Source organism: Papio anubis, chromosome 16 (genome assembly GCF_008728515.1).
Source record: "Papio anubis isolate 15944 chromosome 16, Panubis1.0, whole genome shotgun sequence".
Classification (NCBI taxonomy): domain Eukaryota; kingdom Metazoa; phylum Chordata; class Mammalia; order Primates; family Cercopithecidae; genus Papio; species Papio anubis.
In genome coordinates, this window is record NC_044991.1 from 89,027,290 (window position 1) to 89,053,910 (window position 26,621).

Sequence of the window (26,621 nt, forward strand, 5' to 3'; positions counted from 1 at the left end):
GCCCCTTGCAGGGGCAGGGGCAGGGGTTACCTAGAGCCCACAGGCTGCCCCATCTGCGAGCCGGCAGCTGCTGGTCTGTGACGGGGAAAGCATGGGGCAGAAAGGGCAGTGGCGACGCTCAGGGAGATCTGATGGGGCCTCGCCCTCCAGTCCCAGTGCAGGAGCGTGGCTGGCTGCATGCTGGCCCCAGGAAACTGTTCTCTCCCTACTCTGTATTGGCCGCGAAGGAGCAACGGCCAATTGGAGAGGCAGCTGGTTCTATTGAGCAACCGGAGAACCAGGAAGGGGGAGGTGTTCGCAGGGTCGGGTGCCTGCAGGGGAGGCATGCAGGGGTGCGGAGGGTTCCAGACGCGCAGACGCTGTCCATGAACACGCCTCTTCACACATCTAGCGTACAGCATGGCAGCAGCCTTCCCTTAGGGCAGGGGTTTTCTTACTATAATGATAAGCTAGGGATCTAAAGGGGACCATAGGCTGCCTGCTCTGGCCTGCACTGGTTCCGTGTCGGTCCGTACTCCCTCTGGTTTCCGACGGGGTCGAGGGGCTCCCGGTGGCTTTGGGACCATCTGGTCTCCTTCAGCACAGATGTCTATAGATAAAGGGACTAAAGACAAACAGCTAAAGCTTTCTCACTGCAGGGTAGAGGGCTGAGAGGGCTGGGGGACTTTGTAGTTTATATTGGAGGAAAGAATATCTAGTATTTTCCAGGCTGAAAATACATATAGGCAACATCCGTGGACCCCTCTTCATAGCTGAAAATCTTGCAAGGCCCCGGCAGTCAGTGTGGGTGCAGCTCTGACCCTGGGAGGGATCAAGAGCGCCATGGAGCCCACGACACCCTGGGGTTCCCCAGCTGTCCCACCGGAGGGACACCCCTTGGCCTCCCTGGGCCAGGCATTCCTGTGGGCATGTCAAGGCCCATGATAGGGATGGTGCCCAGCCTCCTGGGCTTAGCTTCCCTTACCCCTACAGATCATAGCAGCTCAGCCAAAGGAGGGCCAGCAGCCCCAGCCACCCAGAGACCTCCCCACCCACTGACCAGGCCCCAGTGAGGCCGACCCGGCAGCTAGACGCCCTGCCCAGGCCGGACACCGAGGCGAGGCGGAGCCAGCCTGCTCCCCAAGGCCCACAGCAGACACCCGCCCCCCACCACCCCCGTCAGCAGCTTCAGCGTGACCTGCAAAATGTTCCAAATAAAATGCTCATTTAAAAGCCATTAGAGGTGTGGTTGACAGACGGAGATTTATGAAGATTGAGGGACATGAGGAGACGCTGGTGTTGTGGGTGCTGGCGTTCTCCGCTGTGTGTGCCTGGGGATGTGAACAGCCTAGCTTCTATCCAACGGGAGGCCCCGCCTCGTGCATCTCGGGCGCAGTGTGCTGGAGAGGGCGGTCCCCTGTCTTCCTCCTCCAGGGCTTGCCAGGAACGTGGGTGGTTTGGTTATTTTCCTTGATGATCCTTCAGCCGCTAACATTCGATTCCGGGAACATCCATTTCTGTCTCCTGTTTCTGTCTCGTGCGTGTGAAACAAGCTGGTTGATGCAGTGAAGCCTGGGACCCCCATGTGGACGGGCATCGCGGGGGGACAGCAGAGCCATGGTCCAGGGGCTCAGGGGACTGTTGCGGGGCTGGACTTTGGGGCCATGTCCCCTGGAACATCCCTGGGGTGCGCTGTTTGACAACACGTCTTTGGCTGGGAGGACCCCTGGCCTTCCTCGGACCCCCAGGCAGGGGATGGGGTGTAACCCAAAAGAGGCCTGGCCCCAAGCAGACCATGATAGGGTCATCACCAGGAGCCAGCCAGGCACGGGGGCCCCAGAGGGAGGCCTGCGTGGACACAGATGGGCGTGGTCACTCCAGAGAGGACAACAGGCCCTGGCCTGTGTGAGCAGCCGGGAGCTGAGCCGCAGGCCTGGGGCAGCTGGGGCAAGGCTAAGGCCCCATCGTGGCCGTGACGTCCTCATTCCCAGCCACGATCAAAACAAGACCTTCATGGGCAGCATGTGTCCGGCAGCAGGACCCCTCCCACCTTCTGTTCGCCCTGCCCCTTTCAAACCGAGCCCAAGCCTAGGAACATCCAGGTCCCTGAGCTGCTCCCTCCCCAGGTTCGATGCAGCCCCTGGCTGGAAGGCGGCTGTGCATCTTGAATCTGAGACAGACCCAGGTGTGGCCTGCAGCTGGCTGCATTTGGGTACAGAGACGGTGTTGGGTGCCCTCAGGGCTCCTGGTGAGCAGAACCAAAGGTGTTCATGTCATTTCCACGTTATTTTCCTTGTGCAAACGTGTCTCTTTCCCCTTCTAAGGGCACCAGCTCGAGGGCTTCTGTTAGAGAAGCTGCCTCCAGCATGCAGCAGCCATGTCCCCAGGCCACCGCCCGGCCCCAAGTCTTCAGCAGCCCCTCCCAGTCGGGACATTGAGGCAGGCTCCCCTTCTCAGACATGGAGAGGTCATCCCCTTGGGCCAGTCTCTGCAGCAGTTTATGGCATGGTCTCGGGGTCGTGGGTGACCTCTGAATTTGTGACCACTTGGCCGGAGGAGATGCAGGGCCCTGGCACTGGCCACCCCCATCTGCCCAGTCAGCCATTCCAGGTCCTGTCTCCTGCCTTGCACACAGCCTCTCCCACTTTTTCGCCTTTGCCTCAGGATAGAAGTCCTGGAAGCTGCCAAAGACTCGGCGGGGTGTGCTGAGGCCGGAGCACCCCGTTCCAGGGCTCTGCTTTCCGCGCAGATCTGTGCTTAGTGTTCAGAGCTGCCCTGCTCGTCGTTCGCCCACCTCCTGGGGAAATCTGAATAATGGTTTATGGTTAACCGCTTTTGCAGCAGAGGAAGCACAGTCTTGGATTTTCAACAGCAAACAATAAAGCAACAACAAGTTTTAAGACAATGGCTCCAGGACCACTGTTGCCAGGCATTAGTAAACCCATGCAGGCAGCCACTCACAGCAGCGTAGACGCCAAGCAAGCACCAGTTCAGCCCCCCGGGGCCCGACCTTCGCCTGGCAGAGCCACTGCCCTCCTGGGCCCAGGCCTGCTGAGCCCGAGAAGCTGATTTCTGTCTGGCTTGGCCTATCAGAGAAGAGCACACATCGGGACCATTTCTCCACTAGCCCAGCTTGCCTTGCCTCAGCCGGACAGCTGCTCAGCCACTTCTGAAAAGGACACATCAGTAGTTCCTTTTTCTCTTCCTCCCCCTGTAAAAAGCTTCATCTCCCCTGCCCTTGTGCAACAAGCAAAGTCTTCGGGGGAAGCACCAGAGGTGCTTCTCAGCACCAGCCTCCATCTGACAGAGTGAGTCATCTTCAGGAAGAAGAAAATCCACAAACATCATTGCCGCCGTGTCTAATTAGGCAGAGCTATGTAAATTGAGTGCTTCTACATGATTAAGATGTCAGGAGAGGCTTCGATAAGACCTGAGCGGTTCAAGTGTCTCTCGTGTACCAGCCGAAGATGCCCCACTTGCTAATCCTATTCATCTGGCGTTGTTTCCTAATTAGAATATTGATGGCCTAATGAGGAGGTGAACCTGCCGCCTGAGCCCCGTTCTGAAGGTGAGAGTGGGCTCTGCAGACGCAGGCGTCGTTCCGCTTGCTGTGCAGTGAAACTAGCACCCTGCCAGCATTGTTCTCAGCGTCCCTTCCAGGCTGCTCCCAAGGACGTTGATTTTGTAAATAGAAACTGGATCCGGCCTCCCGGTCCTATCACAAGAGGACTATCACCTGGTCACCTTCATCAGCTCAAAATTTCTTCCCAGACAAGGTGGGCCAAATTAGTGATCTCCTGATCTGAAATGATTCTGGGGAAAGCAAAACCCACACCTCCCCGAATGTCTTCGAGACCCTCCGCCCGCCCGGCGCTGTCATCGATGGATGGAGAGTGAGAGCATGGTTTTGTTCTACCGCTCAGGATATCGTTCTCACCACCATCGACCTTAGTTAATGTATTCACATGATTCAGATTCCTGTAGAAAGTGTTCATCAGTGACCAGAATGTCCCCTTTCCCTTTGAGAGCGGCGTGGCTTTCTGAAAGGCGTTTCTCCCAGGCAGCCAGCCTCTCGTAAGCCCCACCCAGAGGCGTCTGCCTGGGGAGGGCAGTAGCCTGGGGGAGGCGGGGTCAGTGCCTCCCACTGGCTGGGGTTTTGAATCTCTGTCATGGAACCCTGTTTTGAAGGCACCGAATATGGCTATGTCATCTTGGAGAAAAATATTAGCAATTGAGGCACATCTGCTGCTGACCCACCTCAGGCCGGATTTGTGCCCCTGAAATCTTCCTGATCTCCCCTCCGCCCCCTCCCAAAAGAAGAGAAGAGAGGGAAGGACAGCGGTGAGAAGGTGGGCCCAGCCAAGGCGCCGTCATCTTGGGGCTTCGACCTCCCTCCAAAACAGAGGCCTCGGCTCCCGAGTCACATGGTGTCCCCCAAGTGTGGGGCACTGAGCAGCCCCAAGAGGACCCCAGGCCAGCAGGTCACCCCCAGGACGCAGAGGCCGCCACCCCTGGCCTTGAGGGTGAGGGATGGATGCAGAGAGAGGGGCAGGGTTTGGGTCCGGTCCCCACACAGGATGAGGTTCCCAGGCACGCTGGGCAGTGCGTGCTCTGAAGTTGGGCCACATGTGAGCTGGTGCCCACCACTGCTGTCCAAAGGTTTCTGAAGGCCAGAGCTGGCAGGTGTGGCCATCCAGCAAGGTGAGAAGAGGTACCAGTGAGTTACAGCGCGAGGGCCCCCCAGGCCCCAGGAGAGCAGGAATAGCGGTGCTAATGGTGACCTGGTTCCATAGGGGACCCTGGATGGCAGAGGAGAGGGCTAAGCCATAGGACGGCCCAGGTGACCCCAACCACTTCCTGACAAGAGGTCCCTCCCTGGTGAGGAAGCTGAGTGCTCCTTACACCGACCAGCGTGTCGGGGCCCTGTGGCCACAGGGCATGAGTGTCAGCCACGCTGAGCAGGTTCACAACAGGACAGGGTCGGGACAGCTCCTCCGTCCACGGACGGCACTGGAAGATGAGCCTGCAGCCCCTGAGTGGATCTCCCACCGCGGGGCCACATGCACATGGGGCGGTCTCCATGCCCCAGGAACCTGCGCCACGAGGAGAGGGGAGGAGATGGCCGTGGAGTCTGAGTGGAGGCTCCGTTCCATCCATGGCATTTTGTAACCAAAGTGCCAAGCTGTGGGTCCGGGGCAGGGCTTCAGGAGAGGGAAGCGGTGGCTGTGGAAGGAATCAACCATTTCATGGTGCAGCTCCCCAGCGAGCCACTCCCGTGAGCCGGCCGCAGCATGAACCGTGGCCAGAATTATGGCTCCACGTGGCAGCAGCGGCCAAGGCTCCCGCCTCAAAGCCTCCAGTGGTCAATTAGTTGACCACTGTTCATCTGCCTTTGGAACTGGGCCCAGGCGACTGGGGTTGTAGCTGGAGCAGTGGCCAACGTCTCCATCTGAGAAGGGCCAGTGCCAGGCAGAGGGCAGGAAGAGGAGGGGGCAGCACGTGGGGGGCTGCAGGTGGGGAGGAGTGAGAACCCGTCACAGCTGAAAGTCCAGGTCACCTGGGGGCCACTGGCCCAGCCACAGACCTGGCCCAATCAGCATCTGGACTGGGTTTAATCGTGGTCCCCAGAAAAGCTATGTCCACGCCCTGACCCCTGCCAATGTGACCTTGTCTGGAAAAGGGGCCTTTGCAGATGTAAAGATCTGGAGATAAAATCGTCTGCATTGGGGTGGACCCTAAATCCTTATAGAGACAGAGGGAGACACAGGGGAGAAGGCGGCATGGAGACTGAGGCAGAGACCAGACGATAAGGCCACAGGCCAAGGGTCCCTGGAGCCTCCAGGAGGTGGAAGAGGCAGGGTGGGTCCTCCCTCAAGCCCCTGGATGGAGCCGGGTTCTGCCCACGCCTCCACCTCGAACCTCTGGCCTTCTGGACTGCTGTTTTTAAGTCACCTCATTTGACAAGACCCTGACGGGAAGCGGCCAGACTCAGTCCCTTTTGCCGAGAAGCCTGTGTCTGGCTTTGTGATGAGGCTTTATGGGCACACAGCGTGGTTGGCCATTTGCACATGGGCGGTACCACACACCAGGATGGCACCGTGACGTGAAAGCCAGGTTGGGAGGAAGGAGCAGGGATTTCATCTGCACCCTCCCTCGGCGGCACGGCGCCTTTGTGGGTCAGATCCAGGGCCTCAAACCCAGAGACAGGTTCCACCGCAGAGGTGCAGTTCGTATTAATCTTGTTTTAACTCGGCCGGTGTTGAAGCAGGAGATTTCTATTCAAATCCCGACTTCTGGATTCCCTTAAGATTCAGATCCTCTGGTCGCAGGGCCTGCTTTCCTGCAAGGCTCCAGGAGGCCTGGGCTAAGGGAGTGACCACCCAGGGCTCTGAAGCCCCTGGCCCGGAGGGTGCAGCCCCTCCCTCCCAGGGCTCCAACGCCAGGCCCAGGGTACTCCCTGAGTCACTGTGTGAGGCTGTTTTCCCTGCCTTAGAGAAATACTTCCTCTAGGTCTATCATAAGTGAGAAAATGAGAGGCAAAAAGGCCCGTGCATCTCAGGAGAATGGGAGCGGGAGCATGTCTGCAGAAGGGCAGCGTATTCCCAAGTGTCTCCCAGCACCCCAGGTGGCGTGGGCCCCCCCAGCCCCCCGTCTCTTCCTGTGTGTCCGAGAAGTCTCCCGGCCGGCCCTGCACGTGCCTTTCCTTCTCTTTTGTGTCCGCTGTCTCCCCTACACCTGGCGGAAGCCACTCAGACCACAAGGCACCCGCTCCGCTGTCTCCAGCCTCTGCACATCCCCCGCTCTGTCCACGCCCAGGAGCCTGGCAATCCTGTTCAGACACCAGTGTGAACTCTTGTCTTCTCAAACCCCACCATGGTTTCCTGTCTCACCCAGAGTCAGAACCAAACCCGGCCCCATTCCTCCGGCACCCCGAGCCCACCGGCCTTCTCACTGGCTGTTCCCTCTGCCTGCACATTCCTCCCAAGCTCCCCACGGCTCGATAGCCACATATCTGCTTGGCAGACAGCCCTGCCCACCGCCTGGTTTAATCCAGCACACTGAGCACCCTGTCCCTCTCTCCTGCTGTGTTTTCTACACGGCCTCTGTCCCCAGCTGATGTGATACTCTTTGCTATTTGCCGTCGGTCTCCTCCCCTAGAGCCGTGTTTCCAACCTAGGGCAACGTCCCTCTTGGGACACTGGGCAAGTGATGGCATCTGTGGTTGTCACCGCTGGGTGGGGGCACCGCTGGCATTGCATGGGTGGAAGCCAGAAGTGCTCAGCCCCCCCTCAGTGCCCAGGATGCCCCACCGCAGAGAACGACCCAGCCCCAGGGCTGACAGTGCCCAGTTTGGGAAAAGCTTCCCCAGAGCATCAGCCACAGGAGGGCAAGGACTCCGAGAGCCACTGGAATCCGTGGCTCAGAAACCCCGGGCCCCTGGAGAGCTCAGGCACGTGGCCCTCCACACACGTGGCCCTCCACGGTCGGGTGTGACTGCCTGGCCCCTGGAGAGGGAGGTGTTCTCCTCTGAGACCCAGGGGTCGGGGGTCAGAAGAGCCCCAGGGAGGAGCCCCCAGTGCCTGCTGGGCTGATGGGACCTCCCCTGCCTGCCACCATCTTGTTCTTCCCAGACATCTAGACACTTGGAATCACCAGCAGTCATTCCTGGCAGCTCCTCTTCCCTCTGTGCCCAGCAGAGAATGTGAGAGACAGAGAGAAAGAGACGGAGAGAGAGACAGATGGGGGAAGCAAGAGGGTCCCAGCATCCCCCACCCCGTCCACCCCCATGCGGTGGGTTTTGTGGATTTACAAAGCAGAGATCTTCTTTGTGGCCTCCTGCCCCCAGCACCAGGCCAAGGGAGGACTCGCTGCCTGGAACTGGGAAAGGTCGGCGTTTTCTCTGCGTTTGATCCAGCTCTACGCAGCAGAAAGCAAACCTGGCTATAGAGTGAGAGGCGAGGGTCCGCTGGAGTTGGGCTTGGGGGCACAGCGCAGAGGCTCTGGACCACCAGTGAGTACAGCCAGGGCTGGGGACACCGGAGGCCCCAAGGGATCCTAAAACCCACAAGAGCTGAGGCAGCTGCACGTCGCTGTCCTGGGTGTGCAAAGGGCAGCTGAGCGGAAGGTTGGGCAAGACACGCTTCCTTCAACGCAGCAGCCTGGGCAGCTAAGGGGCCGGGTCCCCGGGTTTCAGCCCCTCCTCCTGGAGGAGGCACAGTCCGCAGAGCCAGGGGGTAGTGAGCCCCGGCAGCCCCGAATCTTCCTTCCGCTTCTGTGCTTCTATGGATTTGCCTATTCTGGACGTTTCCTGTAAGTGGGCTCGTTCCACGCATGGCGTTTCGTGTCTGGCGTCTCTCACCAAGCGTCACCGTGGTAGCTCGTGTCTGTGTTTCATGCCTCTTCGTGGCTGAATAATATTCCGCTTCATGGGGCAACCACGTTCTCTTTGTCCGTGCATCGCTCAGTGGACACTTGTCTGGCCCTTTTGGCTGCTGTGAATGGTGCTGCTTTGAACGAGGGCGTGCAAGTGTTTGTCAGAACCCCTGGTTTGAGCTCTTTTGGATACATACCCAGGAGTGAAGCTGCCAGGCCCTGTATTGACTCTTGACTTGTGAGGACCTGCCAGCCTGTTTTCCGTGGTGCCTGCACTCCCTCCTCCCACGGCATCTAATCTTCGTGCCGGAGTCACATTCTCAGGCTCCGGGCAGACCCCAGGTGCTGTGCAGCCTGAGGAGGAGACACGGAGCAGGGCCCGGCCCTCTGTCTGCTCCGTCTGTCGGCTTCCAAGGGGATGGAGGTTCCAGCAGTGACAGCTGGGAAGACCCTTGGGGAGTGTGTGGTCCAGGAGGATGCGGTGGGAGCAGCGCTGACCTGAGAGGAGCTGGAGAAGCTTCCAGAGCGGCAGCCACCGTCACGCTGGCACTGGCTCCGGCTCACCCAGAAGGAAGGGATGCAGGGCGTCTGCAAGCCTGGGCTGCAGGGCCTTGGGACTCCTTTTATATCCCCATTCGGACCACCTCTAGGTGCAGGAGCCCGGAGCAGGTGGGGGAGGCGTGCTTGCAGCCTGGCAGATGAGACCACCCCTAGATGGTGACTGGGGTGGGGGCAGCACCCAGGAGAACTTCAGGATCTGAGCTCCAGGCATGGCTCCTGCCAGGGTGCATCACTGGCTGTGCGGCCGGCCAGCCGATGCTGGGTATGGGCAGGGCACACTCAACTCAGGAAGCTTTGATGCCTTTCTAGGGCAGGCCGGCCGCCTGCATTATTGATGGCTGTTCTGCAAAATTTACATGCTGAGCTATGGGGAGGTGAGCAAAAACCCCAGGGATGGCCCACTGTGGTTTTCTTCCCTCCTCTTGAACTTGAAAATGGCCAAATCACTTTTTAATGAATTCACTGCAGCTCCACTGCTGACGGCATGGCTGGCTCCAGAGACCTCTGCCATGTTCCCTGCATCCGGCAGAAGCAGGAAGGGTAGGGGCCCCAGCCCAGGAAACGAGCAGGCGTCCAGCAGGGCACACCTGGCTGTGCAGGACTCCCGCTGCCTGCCCAGACACCTCCATCGAGGATTGACATGGGAAGTGGAGGCTGCATATGTCAGCCATGGAGAGGGGACTCTGGGACGCTGGTCCAGAGCTGAGTCCTGGATCATCTGTTTGTCCCATGAAGGCTGGGAGACACTTGCCGGCCTCCAGAGCACTCACCAGCCCCTGACCTCGGGGAAGTCCTGGGCCTTCATCTTCTGCAAAGTGGGAGGACGCCGTGCCCCTGTGCCGCACAGGCCCTTGGAAGGCTGCACACGGCCCACGCACACCGCAAGGTCTGTTGAGGCACCAGGAGGAGGTGCCAGACTCCTCTGAGAACAGGCGAACGTGGGGCTCCCCTCGCCTGCCTCATAGGAATGAAATGCACTTGAGGGCAAAGGGTGCAGCCCCGTGTAAGCCTTTTAGATAAATACATCAAAACCTCCAGCCAAGCCAGCCCTGGCCGGCTACGTACAGACCAGCCACGTCTGCAAGCAACCCGTCTGCGAGAGCTCCCGTGGCTGCCTCACGAGCACATGCCTGAGTCCTGCTCACCCACCCTCTCGTCCCAGATACCATCCTGGAAAAGGGGGAGGTGGGGACAGTGATGAGGTCAGGAGCCTGACCCCACCTCCCCAGTGCTCCCAGGGGTGCCAGGCCAACCTGCCTGGACTTCAGAAGCCCCGCCAACAGGAAGGCCACTGGCTGCTCCCGGGGGTCTCCTTGGAGACTTCTTCCTTCTTGGGGGTCTAGCTTCCTGCCCCCACCCAGCCAGGAGACACCCCTGCCCTGCCTCTCAAAATCGAGACCCAGCTGCCCTCTAGTGGCAGTCAGCTGCACACACACAGACAACACACAATGCATGCACATCCATGCACATGTGGGTTTACATGCCTGCAGAGGTGCACACATGTGTGTATATACACACACAGGCATGCACACACGTGCACAAACACGCACACACACACGTGCACACACAATACACTGTATGTGTCTCTGGGTTTCTATAATGCTTTATTTATTTTCAGTATATAGAAAAGAATACATTTCTTTCCTATACATTGAAAGCACCGCAGCCAGGGGTGGCTTCCATGAACCGGCTCTGATTCGATGACTGAAGAAATGGAGACTTGGAGAATGATGTCATGCTGCAGGTCTGTGACAGCGGTTTCTCCGCGGGCTGACATTCTTCTCTGCTTGGATCCCTCCCTTTGCCGCCGGCCTGTGTCAGTCTCCTGTTTTCCAGTCTGGTCCTTCCGGCGGTGCCGTGCTGCAGGAGGAGGCGGCCACAGCCAAATAAACACGTAGCTGAGAGCGGCCTGGGGGCCCCACACTGCAGGATGGGTGGCCAAGGGGAGCTGGTGCAGGCAGGCAGTGGGGCACCGCCTGAGGGGGACATCGCGCCCGGGAAAGAGGCTGCTGAGAGCCCCCTGCAGCTTCAATTTCCAAATCTGTCCTGGGAGGGGGAAGAGAATCGGATTTGTAAAGAACAAGAGAAACTTGGGTGAGAAATGAAGAAAGTGTCCACAGCGAGGCTGCCTGCTACCCTGTCAGAAAACCCAATTCTGTTTCCTCGGGGAGCAGGGACTGAGGTGAGATGCAGCCATATCCCCACGGAGCCACCGCCACAGCCGGTGCACATAGATGGGGCACGGATGAAATGAGGCTCCGCAGGCAGGATTCCGGCCCCTCGCCAAGGTGCCATGTGTACCTGGCGTTTGGGTTCGCATTGGCAAGCCTGTGCACTGGTGCTGACACCGTCCCCAGCCCATCTCTGCAGTGTCCTAGCCAGAGGCAGAGCCAGCCTTCAGGCTCCATCCAGCCACTGCGAGGGAGGGCCGCATGCTCACAGGTGAAGGAGAACGCGGCCAGGCTGGAGAAGCTTCCAGAGGTGGGCTGGCTGGTCTCTGTCGTGATGAACAGGAAGGCACATTTTCTTTCTGTTGGGATCCTGAGGCAAGAAGCCTGGGGGCAGGGACCTCTGCCGTGGGCAGTGCCATGAAGTCCAAGGCCTCAGGCCTGGCGAATGTCTGGACACACATTGATCCACAGTTAGAAGGCAGATCCTGACCCTGAGGTTGCAAAGAGCAGCCATTCAAGGGTGGTGCCAGCTCTGCTGTTTCTATGACGTCCATCCCACATTCAGGAGACCCAGCGGGCATCGAGCTGATGTCACTGTGGACATTGTTGGTGCTGCCTGAGTCCCATCCATAACAAAGGCCGGAAGCGCAGACCAACCCAGCGTCAGGGACCCCAACCGGCCCCTCACTCTGCCCTGGTCAGCTGTGTAGCACTGGGGAGGTCATGAGGCTGCCTGGCCCTCACCGAATTCAGTCATCCCCTCTGTAAATGGTAAAGAAACATGAGCTCCACTGACCATGCAGTGTGACACCAGTCACTGAAATAGTGAACAGGAACATGCAGCCAAAACTGGGTTTTTATTGTTTCTCTCCCCATTGTTGGTTTTCTCCCCTCCCTCACAGCCTCCGCATTAGCCCCCAGTAATGCCCTGTTCTGCACCGTGTACCTCATACCTCCTGCCCCAGCCCTGCTGTGCCTGCAGCTCATGCTGTCACTCCCTCCTCCCTCTAGTGAGCCCCCACCTTCCTTCCACAACCAGCTCCCCTTGCACTTCCATGGAGAAGCCTCTCTCACCTCCTTCAGTCTCCTTATCTCATGGATGGATGAGAGATCCTCAGCTTCCTTACTGGGTGGTTGTAATACACCTGACATAAGGAGAGGTGTCTCTAAAGGATAGATGGATGGATGGATGGATGGATGGATGGATGGATGGATGGATGGATGATGGGTGGGTGGATGGTGGATGATGACGATTTGGACGGGCAGGACGCGGACGATGAAACGAACAGACAATAGACGAACGTAAGGCGATGGATGAAATGGACGATGACGAACGGACGACGGACGGACGGACGACGGACGAGCGAGCGGACGGTGGATGAGGACGATGGATGGACTGGGATTTGGACATCGGACGGATGGACGGACGGACGGTGGCGGATGGATTTGGATGATGGATGAATGGATGATGGATGGATGATTGATGGATGAGTGAGTGGATGATGGATGGATGATGGATTAGTGAGTGGATGGTGGATGATGGTTGATGGATGGGTAGGGAGATGGTGGATGATGAATGAATAGATAATAGATGAATGGGTGATGGATGAATGGATGATGGATGAATGGATGATGGATGGATGGATGATGGATGAGTGAGTGGATGGTGGATGAGGGATGATGGATGGATGGATGGATGGATGGATGGATGGATGGATGGTGGGTGATGGATGGATGATGGATGAATGGATGATGGATGGATGGAATGGATGGATGAGTGGATGGATGGATGGATGGATGGATAGTGGAGTGGATGGATGATGGTTGGATGGGAGACGGTGATGATGAATGAACAGACAATGGACGAATGGGTGATGACGAAATGGATGATGGATGAATGGATGATGGATGGATGATGATGGATGGATGATGGATGGAGGAGTGGATGGTGGGATGAGGGACGATGGATGGATGGATGGATGGATGGATGGATGGTGGGTGATGGATGGATGATGGATGAATGGATGATGGATGGATGAATGATGGATGAGTGAGTGGATGATGGATGGATGATGGATTAGTGAGTGGATGGATGATGGTTGATGGATGGGTAAATGGATCAATGATGGATGAGTGAGTGGATGGATGGATGATGGATGGATAGATGGTGGATGGATGGATGGGTGATGGATGGGTGGATGGATCAATGATGAATGAGTGAGTGGATGGATGGATGATGGATGGATAGATGATGGATGGATGGATAGATGGATGATGGATGGATCAGTGGATGGTGGATGATGGATGGGTGGATAGATGAATGGATGATGGATGGACAGATAATGGATGGGTGGATAGATGGATGATGGATGGGTGAGTGGATGGATGGATGATGGATGATGGATGCAAAGGTGGATGATGGATGATGGACAGGTGGGTGGATGGATTATGAATGGATGGATGGGTGGATGATGCATGATGGGTGTGCAGATGATGGATGGGTAAATGATGGGTGGGTGGGTAAGGGGATGGATAGAAGGATGAGGGAGAGAGGAAAAATGGGAGCAGATAAGGGTTAACCTACTGTGAGAGAACTATCAAAATAGGATGTAGCACCCAAGTAAATGTAAGCTATTTCTGTTATTTGTTTGTATCTCCTTGACTCCAGGTTCTAGTCGTCTTGGTAAATATCAGCTCTGTTAAGCATGACTCATTAACTTGGTTCCCTCAACAGACACCGATTACCTACTGTGTGCCAGGTCTGTACCTGGTACTTTGGACACAAAGCTGGACAAGACTCAGTCCTCGGGGCATTCTGGGTCTTCCAGGAGAGTCCGGCCTACAGCAGATGTGGGCAGGGTTGTGGCTGTCCAGGTCATGCTGCATCTCCAGGGTTAATTAGGGAGGCAAGATCAATTCCAGAGGCACGAGGGGAGCTCATTCTGGAAGGAAGAGTGGGGTCTCACCAGCGGGAGGACGGAGAGGAACAACACAGCCACAAGCACAGAAGGGCAGGGATAGGAGGTGTGGGGGGCACCGTGCACACAGGGCGTCATGTGGGGCAGATGTTGGGGTAATGAGGGAGGGGAGAAAGCCAACAATGGGAGAAACAATGAAAACCTGGTTTGGGCTGCACGTTCCTGTTCACTGTCTCAGCAACTAGTCACAGCTGTGCGGTCAGCAGAGCACACGGTCCTGCCTCATTTTACAGAGGGGGCCACCAAATACAGGAGGCCCAGGTTGCTGACGGCTCTGCAGCCTGCAGGCCCCTCCCTGTCCTGCTGAGCCTCACAGCCTCCCCGGAACCCTCTCCTGCAGGGAGTCTGAGCAGCCCACTCTCCTCGGCCCTGCAGGAGCTCTGAGTTCTGCAGTCCTCCCCTCTCTCTCCAGGTGACTGATCCCCTGCAGGGGCCATGCAGGCATGGGCCGAGAAGCAGTTTCCTGCCCTTCCAAGAGGCCCCTGACACCTGCCTCCTTCAGGGAGATCTCTCAGAACAACAGTCAGGGCTGTGTGATGAGGCACATGTTGCCTCATCACTAGGGGGCCCAGGAGCCAGCGCCCCACTGCACTGAGCCCTGGCCCCATGTAGGCTGGGCCTGGTCACCAGGCCACAGTCACCCTGGTTTGGGTGGAGGCCATGTGGAACACCCCTGAGCCTGATTGGCTGCTGTGTTCCCACCTCCCAGGTCCAACTGCACCTCCCAGCCCTGCCCTCAGTTCACCCTGTCACCTTCAGGCAGCGTGACTGCCTCTTCCTGGAAGCCTCCCCTGACTCCCCAGCCCTCCCTCCCTGAGATGCTTGTGGCCTCACTCTCAGGCCTGTCCAGGTGGCAGTGGCTTACACTGCCTGACATTGGAGCCCAAGGTCAGCAAACGTCTTATGTAAAGTACCAGGTGGTCCATATTTTAGGTTTTGTGGGGCATACAGTCTCTGTGCAGATACTTGGCTCTGCCTGGCAAGTGTGAAAGCAGCTGTAGATAATGTGTCAGTAAATGAGCATAGCCATGTGCCAATAAAACTTTATTTACAATAACAGTGATGGGCAGATTCAGCCCACAGGCCATCGCTTGCTACATGTATAAGTTGGATCATGTGATGCCCCTTGGTGACTCACAGCTGTCCACAGACCATCCAGACACCTCATGGAGCACCAGGCCCCTGTGTCATTCCTCAGATCTTCTGTTGTCACCAGAGTTGTTGGCAACAGTAACTTGCTGTCATGGGGCACCTACTCTGTGTTGGACCCATGTTTGGCTCTGGAGACACAGTGGGTGATGGATGAGACAGCCATGGCCCCCAGAGCTCAGGTTGGCAAGGGACACAGACAACAATCAAGGGAGGACACAGCAAATGTAAAAGTGCAAGCCAGGAATGAGACATGGATGAAGAGCAGGCTGAGCTGACAGCATGCTCGGCTGGAGGGCCAGGAGAGAATTCCGTGGGAAAGGACATCTGGGGGCTGAGGAGCTTGATTCAAGATGAGGCCCCAGAGGGGTTAGCAGCCATGACACATGGAGTGCTGCGGCCATGTTAAGGGTTTGGATGTATGCCAGGGAGTTTTTGCTGCATAACAAAAGATCCCAAAACTTAGCAGCCTAAAACAACCACCATTTATTTCTATTTATTTAGCTCACAATTCCACAAATTGGCAATTTGGGCTAGGCTCAGCTGGAAAACCCTTCCATCCTTGGCTGGGCTTATTCATCCATCTCTCATCAGCTGCCACTTTGGCTTGGGGCTGGCTGGTCTTGGAGGGAAGGAGGAAGGAATAGAAAGACAGAGGGATGGAAAGGTAGAAAGAGGGAGGGACAGAGGGTGTATGGGTGGATAGCTGGATGGATAAATGGATGGGTGGGTGAATAGAGGGATAGATGGATGGGTGGGTGAATAGAGGGATGGTGTGGTTGGGTGGGTGGGTAGATCAATGAATGGCGGCGAACGAGAGTGGACAGACGGACGGACGGGGCGAGCAGAGGACAGGATGGAGGTGGAAGATGGACAGGATGAAGGAATAGATGAATAGATGGTGGTGGAATGGATGGTGGCTGGGTGGTGGATGGACAAATGAATGGAAGAAGGGATAGATGGATGGATGGGTGGAAAGGAGGGATGAATGGTGGATGGATGGAATGGAATGGATGGATGGATGGATGGACAGGATGGAGGGGTGGATGGATGGAAGGAATGGAAGGATGGAATGGAAGGGTGGATGGACAAATGAATGGTGGTGGAATAGATGGATGGATGGAACAGTGGATGGGTGGACAGATGAAGGAATAGATGGTGGAATGGATGAAGGGTGGTGGATGGATGGAATGAATGGGTGGAATGGAATGGATCGGACGGGCGAACAGATGACGGCAGATTTGGCGGGCGGGTGACGATTGAGACGGACAGGCAGAACAGAGATGGCGGACGGAGGGGCAGGATTTGACAGACGCAATGGCGGGGCGAATCAGAGCGGATAGACTGGACGGGGTGGATGAATACAGGGATGGTGGTGGATGGATAAATGAATGGTGGATGGAATGGAGGACAGGATGGATGGATGGTAGATGGTGGTGGATGGATAGATGGACGGAATGAGGATGGTGGATAGATGGATGGAATGGACATGGATGGTGGAATGGATAGATGGATGGAATGGATGGATGGATGGGTGGAATGGATGGATGGTGGATGGAGGGGTGGTGGATGGATGGTGGAATAGATGGATGGTGGATGGATGGATGGATGGAATGGATGGGCGGGCGAACACAGGACGGCGGTCTGACAGGTACCGGACAAACGAACGGGGTGGACGAACAGAGTGGACAGGATGGACGGACGGGGCGGAACGAGGACGGCAGATGGCGGGCGAACAGAGATGGTGACGGACAGACGGACGGCGGGCGGAATGGACGGTGGATGAGGCGGGGTGGATGGATAGATGGATGGGTGGGTGAATAGAGGGAATGGAGGGGTGGATGGATAGATGGATGGGTGGGTGAATAGAGGGATGGTGGATGGAGGGGTGGGTGGATGGATGGATGGTGGGGTGGAATAGGGATGGAATGGAGTGGATGGATAGATGGATGGTGGTGAATGGATGGTGGATGGAGGGGTGGATGGATAGATGGATGGAATGGAATGGAGGGGTGGATGGATAGATGGATGGTGGAATGGATGGATGGATGGATAGATGGATGGAATGGATGGAATGGATGGATGGATAGATGGATGGACAGGGTGGATCGGGTCGGATGAGTAGAGGGATGGTGGATGGGTAGGTGGTTGGATGGATAGATGGATGAGTGAGTGAATAGAGGGATGGTGGATGGGTGCATGAATACAGGGATGGTAGATGGGTGAGTGGGTGGATGGATAGATGGATGTAGGGCAGATAGAGGGATAGTGGATGGTTGGGTGAGTGGATGGATAGATGGATGTGTGGGTGAGTGGATGGATAGATGGATGAATGGGTGAATGCAGGGATGGTGGATCAGGGGGTGCGTGGCTGGGTGGAGAGATGGATGGATGATGGTTGGAAAGAGAAAATATTGGTGGCCATCTGCTGTTGGTAATTCCTTATGGAGCCAGTTTATGGAACTTGAGCGTGTTTCACTGAATCACACTGCTAGGAACTGGTCTTCTCCCTTAACCTCTTAGAGAAGCAAGACTCAGGGTTGTTTGTCACTTGGAGAGCTTTTCACAGGGTCCCTTTTTTGCTTTGGTCCCCAGAATCCCCTCCCCTAATGGTACTGGTGAGAGGCGGGCTGTGGTCCCAGCAGGGAGCTGCCCACAAGCTTGTCCTCAGGGAGCTGCCCACAAGCTTGTCCTCAGCTGTCACCTCAGAAGTTCATGCCTCTGGGTCAGAACAGAGGTGTGGAAAAGCCACCTCTGCCAGCTCAGGGATTTTGGCACTGACGGACTCCCAGCAAAGGCTCTGCAGAGAAAGGCCATGAGACTCCTTCAATGCTTAATAAAATGCACTCATCCCGCCAAGCCTTATTTGCCATTTGAAGCTCACACCTGCGCCTGCGCGGTAAACTGCCCTGTCAGGACTGCGTTTTCCAGCAGAGAGCATGCTTGCATCTCCACACCTGCAAAGAGAAGGCAAAGGGTTTGTCTTTTCTTCCCATTTGAATGTCTGACCCATAGTTCAGCTGGACAAGGTAGACACTCAAGAAACGAGGTCCCTCCTGACCCGCATCTGTGGGGCATACCTCCCTTTGCAAACTCCCTGCTTGGTTTTCCAGACCGAATGCAACCCCAGCGCCCTCTGGGCTCCCCTGTTCTCCTCCCTTCTATCTTGGCACCAAACGTGATCTACCCCTATTAATGGCAGGACCACAGAGACGAAAACACAAGCAAACCTCTTCATGCCACATCTTAAGTCATGGCGAGGGGAGGAGAAACTTACTCCGACAGTGTCATCCAGGAGGCTTGGAGAAGGCCCTGCGCCCAGCACATAGCCCCGATGAAAGAGAACTGGCTCCAGGAACTCCGTTCCTGTGAACAGATTTCTTTCCATAAGTACCCTGTCAATTAAAACCCAAACTGATTCTCTGTTCTTTCTCAACTGGTGTCTCCCTTCCAGAAAGTTCAGCAGTACACAGTCATCGTTCAGGCCACAGACATGGAAGGAAATCTCAACTATGGCCTCTCAAACACAGCCACAGCCATCATCACGGTGACAGATGTGAATGACAACCCGCCGGAATTTACCGCCAGCACGGTGAGTCCCTCGAAACCGCCCAGTGATGCATGGCCTGTGCGGGGCAGGAATGCACTGACGTGCGGCGCAGCTCCCTCTCTCTCTGCAGCTCTGTCTGATGGGTGCTTGGCAGGTAGCATGTAAGAAAGGCCCTGGGCAGCAGGGGCTGCTGTGTGGAGTGGCTCCACTCCTGGTGTGCGCAGTAGGGGAGAGGCCAGGGCTCAGCCAGGGAGGGGACCTGCAGCGGAGGTCGGTTGCCACCTGGGAGGCATCTCTGTGATGTCTGGAGGAGTTATCTGGTACTGTTTGGGCTGATGTTACTGCCACTTTGGGAGGCGTGCGTGTGGGACCTTCTTGGGGGATGCCCAGATGGAGCATTGGCATGGTGGGTCTATCCTGTGTGTGGAACTTGGCTGACCCTCTATGGCCCGCTGTTGGCAGAAAGGGGGTCATGACTGGACCCCATACCGGCTGCTTGGGACCTGAGTGACCACTCACTGAATGTTGTTGAAAGTCCACTGCGAGGTCCTGAGCCCCCAGTTCACAGGGGGCCAAACTCTGTCTGGTGGGAACATGGTGGAGACAGGGCTGTAAGGCATGCGGCCCCCGCTTCCTCTGGATTCCAGCAGGGCAGCTGCACCACCAGGAGGGGCCCTTCCCTTGAAATCTGCAGAGGCCACCGCGCCGACAGACATTCAATGGCCCCACTTCCCTGCTGCCCGGCGATCTGGGGAGGTCCCAGCCTCGGCTGTTGCCCTTCTCTTCAACCAGGACCCTCTGTGGTGACTCCCTGGGTCCGTGGGGTGCAACACTGTGTCCCCAAGCTGTCATTTTGGGCCCCTGTAGCAGTGCTGACATCACAGGCACGTGGCCCAGCCCCGGGAACCCTCTAGGAAGGTTTAAGGCACCAGGCTGCGACGTGCAGAGGGGAGGGTCAGCGAGGGCTCCCAGAGTGACCGTGACCCCGAGATGCCAGGATCTCAGGGTTTTCTTTGCCCCTACAACCATATCACCCGCTTCTCCCCCAGGCCTAGGCCCCCACAGAGCTGTGTGTCAATCATGATAGCAATGCCATGACAGCAATGACAGCAGCAGCACCAGCTGCATCTGTGGAGCTGCCCCTTGGGCCCCAGGGTGCGGCCAGGGTGCAGAGCCAGCCTCTGATCCCAGCTAACCCCGACTAACCCAATGACAGATGAGGACTCTGGGCTGCGGAAGGCTAAGAGGGAGACGGGAAGGGATGGGGTCAGGAGCAAGGACGGGAAGGGATGGGGTCAGGAGGGAGACGCTCCTCCCTGTGGGTAGGCCGGCTTGCTGAGAAGGCAACTCAAGGCCAGAGCCCCTCACCACGGCACCCGTCCTGCATCTGGGCCTCCTGCGTCCTGCATCCCGGGCCCCGGGCGCAGCTGCACCAGGCAGGGGTGGCCATGAGCACACAGCGCCATCTGGTGGGAAGATGGCAGATCACAGCGAAGGAAGCCAGCTCAGCACCACTGCGGCAGGGCTGGGATGCTCCAGGCGCGCCCTCAGGCTCCTGGCAGTGAGTCCCAGGCAGCAAGCAGCCAGGGCAACCAGGAGCCCGAGGAGCATTTAACAGGGCGCAGCCCCAGGATGCAACAGCTCTCATACAATTGGCCAGGAAGGCGTTCAGTTGGTTTGGAAAACACCCCCTTCTCTCTCTTGGCTTCAGTCTCTATTTGCTCTCTTCCGGCCAATGAGCAACGGGCAGGAAAAGCTCAGGGCCAGGCTCCCGGGGAGTCTGGACATAGGGGAAGCAGCTGCTAACCCCAGAGCCCTGGAGAATAATAACGTCCAGGCCCAAGAGCGCAGCCAGGCTGCACCCACACAGCTGGCCAGGCAGCCCCAGCTGTCCTTCCTCCCTGACTCCAAGAAAGAGAAGGAAGTGATGGCAGGGAGGGAGGGGAGAAGGTGACGCACATTGTGTGGAGCAGGTGTCTCTGCCTTTCTTGGAGCCGGCATCCCTGTGAAGGAAGACGGAGAACCGCAGGATGTCTCTGACCTGCACATGCCTCTGCAAACGGCCAGCCCAGGAGTCACACTGAGCCCCCAGCGGAATTCTGCATTTGGCTCAAGGCAACTGGAAGCACATTGCAGGGGAGAATTCTTGCCTCTGTGTCCCCTTGAACGAAAGGTGGGGATGACCTGATTCTCTGAGATGTTGGGGGGCAGAAGATAAACAAGGGGAACTGTGGTCCTAAATCCCGAAATTCAGAGAATCCCATCATTCCATTGCAAGCCCTACCACTCGTCTCTGGTCCCCCTCCCGAGACTCTGGGAAGCCAAGGCAGAGGCCCTTCTAGACCTAGTGGACCAGCCACAAGCACTGACCAGCATGAGCACTGACCAGCACTGACCAGCCACCAGCACTGACCAGCCTCCAGCATTTACCAGCACTGACCGAAAATGACCAGCAACCAGTACTGACCAGCACTGACAAGCCACCAGCACCGACCAGCCACCCGCACTGATCAGCACTGAGCAGCCCTCGGCACTGAGCTACCCTCACGGCCACTGCTGACCGGCCACACCACCCTGGGGCTGTTCCTCCTGGGACTGGGGCAGAGGGTCCCCATGGCATTTATTAGAGAGACACATCCCTGTGCTTTTCCAATGGCTAAGCACAGGCTACTGCAGCCTCATGCACCTCCCAGAGTTGGGCCATTGTCCATTCTTGGTTCCAGAGGGCCTCAGGCAGGTCCCAGGCCCCAGATCACGGGGCAGGGAAATGGCATCTCTTGAGGAGTACGCAGATATGTCTAGGTGCTTCTCAGCCAGTGTCCACAGCACCTCCCGGTCTAATACAGGCTGGGAGAGGATCCGCAGTCTGCTGCATTGGTCAGGCCGGCGAGGTGACGTGCTAGTGAGTGGACAATGGATGAATGACCCTGGCAGGGAGGGTCCCCTCCACCCTGGGGTGGCTTTTCCAGGTGACTGGGTCACATGGTCATGGGGAAGGGGTGTCTGTAAGTACTCGGGGTTAGGATGGCCCTTTGTGTGTCCTTCTGAAGATGAGTGACAGGCAGGAGCCCCAGGACACTGTCTATGCCTCACCGTGGGATGGAGCAGGCAAAGGGGCCAGCAGGATGGCGAGGGCCAGCCACGCTGCTGCGCATGCCGCCAGGCTATTTTTACCAAGCCTAATCAAGAACAATCAGCAGAAGCTACAGAGATGCAGGGGATTTGCATGATCCAGTTCTGAGTCCTAAATGTTAATTAAAAGTTATTTTCCCTTCACTGGCTCTGAGCACGGCTGCACTGCCCACGTGAGGCTGAGCAGGGACCCTCGGCCCTCAGCACTGCCTCCAGCAGGTAAGCGTGGGGTCTGCTGTGCTAGAAGCTGGTGGCCACAGAGGACACAAGCTTCAGACCCTGCCCCAAGGCCTCCTATGCAGGACCACTGCATGGGTCCTGCAGTGAAGTTCTCAGGGACAGGTCCAGCCAGCACAGGGCGACCCTGGAGATCTGGCACCACAGGCCTTCCTCCAGCCCACCCCCCCACCCACACACATGCCCACAGGGAGGGCCCCCTGGCGTCAGGAAGCCCAGCACTAGCCCTCCTCTTGGTCCCTGCCAGCTGCGTAGCCAAGGTCGGATCGCTGGACCTCTCTGAGCAGCAGGATTTCTTTTTTTGTTTTGTTTTGTTTTGTTTTTGAGATGGAGTCTCGCTCTGTCGCCCAGGCTGGAGTGCAGTGGCCGGATCTCAGCTCACTGCAAGCTCCGCCTCCCGGGTTCCCGCCATTCTCCTGCCTCAGCCTCCCAAGTAGCTGGGACTACAGGCGCCGCCACCTCGCCCGGCTAGTTTTTTTGTGTTTTTTTAGTAGAGACGGGGTTTCACCGTGTTAGCCAGGATGGTCTCGATCTCCTGACCTCGCGATCCGCCCGTCTCGGCCTCCCAAAGTGCTGGGATTACAGGCATGAGCCGCCACGCCCGGCCAAGCAGCAGGATTTCATCCCCACTTTCCACCTAGAATTAATCCCATCTCAAGGTGTCATCAGGAGCACTGCTGATCTGTGTGGAAGTTGAAGACTTCAGCAACATAAATCTGCTCTAAAAATGCCATGGGTGGTGCCCCAGGCCCCCATCCCAGGGGCATGGAGATGGGTGGTGAGCAGACATGGTTCCAGCTTTAACAGACCTGGCATCCTGTCCGTTTTGGCCTTTCAAAGGTGAGGGGCTTGTAGCAATGTCACCAAAACCTTCTCAGCGCAGTTTCCCCAAATGGTAAAGAGGGAGGTCCAGGTACGGTGGCTCATGCCTGTAATCCCAGCACTTTGGGAGGTCAAGGCAGGTGGATCACGAGGTCAGGATTTCAAGACTAGCCTGGCCAAGATGTGAAACCCATCTCTACTAAAAATACAAAAAAAAAAAAAAAAATTACCCAGGTGTGATGGCATGCACCTGTAATCCCAGCTACTCAGGAGGCTAAGGCAGAGAATTGCTTGAACATGGGAGGCAGAGGTTAGAGTGAGCCGAGATCACACCACTGCACTCCAGCCTGGGAGAGAGAGCGACTCCGTCTCAAAAAAAAAAAGAAGAGGGTGGTAGAAATTATTAAGGTATATTATTGTTGTCATTTAAAATGCATCCCTGATAAGACATATTTTGTACTTTGTCATTGTGAATGATCTATTCCTCATCCCAAGGCAAGTGTGAATAAAATCAGGTTAAATATTTTTTAAATAAGAGGGAAGGGAGTCATGCTGGTTTCCCCACAGGCTCTCCAAGGGCAGGATGAGTGGGTCCCCAGCATTTAGGACGTGCCTGGCTCAGCCAGTACCTGGTTATCACAGTTGATGTGGAAATACAGATTTTTCTCTCAAAGGGGTTACAAATGGTTTTGCCAGAGGCAGGGGTGTCAGCTGAACTTAGGAGCCCTGGGGTCTGTGGGTCTGTGGCCCTCATGTTTTTGAGGTCCTTCTGGAAGTTCCCGCCCCAAGCCGCCTGAGGATGCGGCCTGCGGTCCCTCCTCAGAAGTGACACTCCTGACCGGGAGGAAGGGCAGCCCCAGCTCTGCAGGGTAGACAGACTACTGGCCAACCTCAGCAGGGGGACTGGCTGGGCTGGCCCGGGGCAGCTCTCACCCACAGATCCCCGGCCCCTCACGCCCGGCTGCACACCCACCCTGGCCAAGCCCTGTGAGTCCCTGACTTCTACAGAAGAAGGGGAGAAATTACAATTCAGCGTGAGTCCTGAGCACAAGAATCGGGTATCTGAAAATCAGAATGGACTCAGTGCCCTTAATTATGCTTGGGTGTTCTGTGCAAGCCTCGGCCATAAATAATTAATCGGAGCCAGCTTTTCCGAGCACAGAGGTGGCGGCTGCAGGGACCAGGAGCTCCCGCCCGCCTGACATCACCTCCCGCCTCCTTGCTCCTCCCACCAGGAACGGCTTCCTAGAGACGGCTGCAGAGGGGGCATTTCTGAGAGCCCAAGTCTGGGCCCATCCTGGGGCAGGGACCAACAGGACGTCGGTCCAGAGACATGGGGGAGCCACGGACTGGGAAGGACAATCCTAAGGCCGGGACACACAGAAACCTGGGGTCCCTCGGCCTGGAGGTAAACACTTCAGTCCTCCCAGCCACAGTGCTCCCGCCAGTCTCTTAGGCCTCCCTGGACCCGCCTGTCCAAGCTGCATGGGAGAGGTGGGACCCAGGGGCTGGGGGTGGGCGCTGGGACAGACTCCCCAGCTTCAAGCCTGGCTCCACCACTGACCAGTTGTTGGCCTTGGGCAAGTTGCAGAGTCTTCTGTGCCTCCGTCTCCTCATCTGTTCCTGCCTGATGGGTGTGTGAAGACCGAGTGTTCCCAGATATCAGTCCCTTGGCAGCGTACCTGACTCAAAGAAAGACCCAATGAGTAGAACAGCAATAATATGGCCACTGTGGCTGTTGTATGATTAATAATGACGATTGATAGCAATTGTGTCCCTCACCCTGGCACAGACAAGCTGCTGCCTGCAGTTGTGCTCCAATCCGGGGTAAGAAGATGGGTCAACCTCTGTGTCCTTTCTGGGAAGGGAGAAAGCCAGCCTGGCCTATGGACCCAAAAGCCCAAAAGGGGGGTTCAAGTTAATTTTGAGCTAAATGGCTGGTTCTTTCCCTCAAGCGGGCGTTGCAGGGAGCACTTTTTTGTCCCTCATAGCAGCGCTGCAAGGCGGGAGCAGAGGCTCAGGCAAGCGGGCTCTGCCACCCCCCCACACCCCCCTGCTGCCCCCAAAGCTCCTGTCTGTAAAGGGAAGAGGAGGAGGAGGACGAGGAGGAAGAAGAAAAACCGCCTGCAACTTCCTTCTGGTCACAAGAGCCACGGATCCAACAATTCTGATTTGTGAATTCAGAACTCAGCAGAAATCATCATTGTTTTACTGAATAGAAAACTAAATTCCAAAAAGCAATGACATTGTAACATCCAAAGGAGCTGTGGTTTGTAGGTTTACACTATCGATTTTCCAAAGCAAGCAATCACAGAACGGAGGAACTGCGGCCGGCTGTGTCCCCAGGTGGCTCCCAGCCCCGTGGCGGGCGCTGCAGACCACACCTCAGCTGGACAGGAGCCGTCAGGGCCGGCACTCAGCTGTGCTCGTCACAGTGATGGATCCGCTGAGCTCCGGCTGGGCACAAGCACCAGGCTCGGGCGCTTCCCTCCAGTTAGATGTCCTTGTCCGCACCAGGCTCGGGCGCGTCCCTCCAGTTGGATGTCCTTGTCCACACCAGGCTTGGGCGTGTCCCTCCAGTTGGATGCCGTTGTCCACACCAGGCTCGGGCACGTCCCTCCAGTTGGATGCCCTTGTCCACACCAGGCTCGGGCCGGAAGAAGCAGCACCCAACGCCAGGTGGCTGGGAACGCCAAGGCCTCATTAGGACCAGCCAGAGGCTTCTGAGCAAGCAGCACCTTGGTGAAAGCGTCGATCCTATGCTGGCCCACGGGGCTGGGGTGACGAGGGCAGCCGTAGAGTCCCATTTCTGCTCATTCAGACCTGCTCCTTGGGAAGAGGCAAAAGGAGGTCCTGAGCCTTCCAGGAGACAAAGCTGGGCCTCAGGGGCACTACTGTCCGTCAGACGAGGAAGCAAAGTTCGCAGTCGGCCGTGGCTCGTCTTTATGAGATATTGAGTCACTGCCACTAGTCTTTTGCCGGGAAACTGGATGTGGGAGGGACAGACAGAAATTAAGTACAGCAGCAAATCACCAAGACACCATCCTGCGTGTCACACCTGAGGAGCGGCCTGGAGCCGGGGGCACCTTCTGGCTTCCAGCAACTGATGGAAATTCAAACCATGACGTGTTCAGTCCTTGGAGTTCCAAAGTCACGAAAGGCGGGTCCCCGGCGGGCATGGATGCGTTGCGGACGGCCGTTTTCAGAGCAGGTCAGGCAGCACAAATGGTTGAACAATGCAGAGGCAGAAAAGGTCAAGCCTGGGCCTCTGAAACCAGGACCCCGGGGGCCTCCATTAGAGGAGGAGCAGCCTCGCTCTGCCTTTCACCAGCCACGGAGACCTGGGGGCTATGGGCAGGGCCCTAAATGCCATCCATTCCCTGGGGCATGCGGCCACCACCCAGCAGAACCGCTCCTGTGCTCGTTCCAGGGGTGCAAGGGCAGATCCACAGAGGAGCGTGCGGGGCCCCACGTTCCCAGGGATTTGCAGGCAAATGAGCTGCGGCTGACACAGGGGCAGACACGCCTTTTCTTGAATGGTCTGGAGAGTAAATGTTTGCCTCTGGCTGCCAGAAGGTCTCCATGGCAACTCCAAAACGCTGCCATTGTAGGACAAAAACAACCACAGACAAAACACAAGCTAGCGGGTGTGGCCATGTCCCAATAAAA

General features: G+C 56.9%; 1 protein-coding gene across 1 annotated transcript in view; it reads left to right on the top strand.

Annotated features, from left to right (window-relative positions):
• Positions 1 to 26,621, top strand: part of CDH4 (cadherin 4) — a 669,406-nt gene that overhangs the window by 609,851 nt on the left and 32,934 nt on the right. The window contains exon 8 of the mRNA XM_021920848.2: positions 18,666 to 18,803. Within this exon, the coding sequence (XP_021776540.1) occupies positions 18,666 to 18,803 (138 nt within the window). The remainder of the gene's footprint in view (positions 1 to 18,665; positions 18,804 to 26,621) is intronic.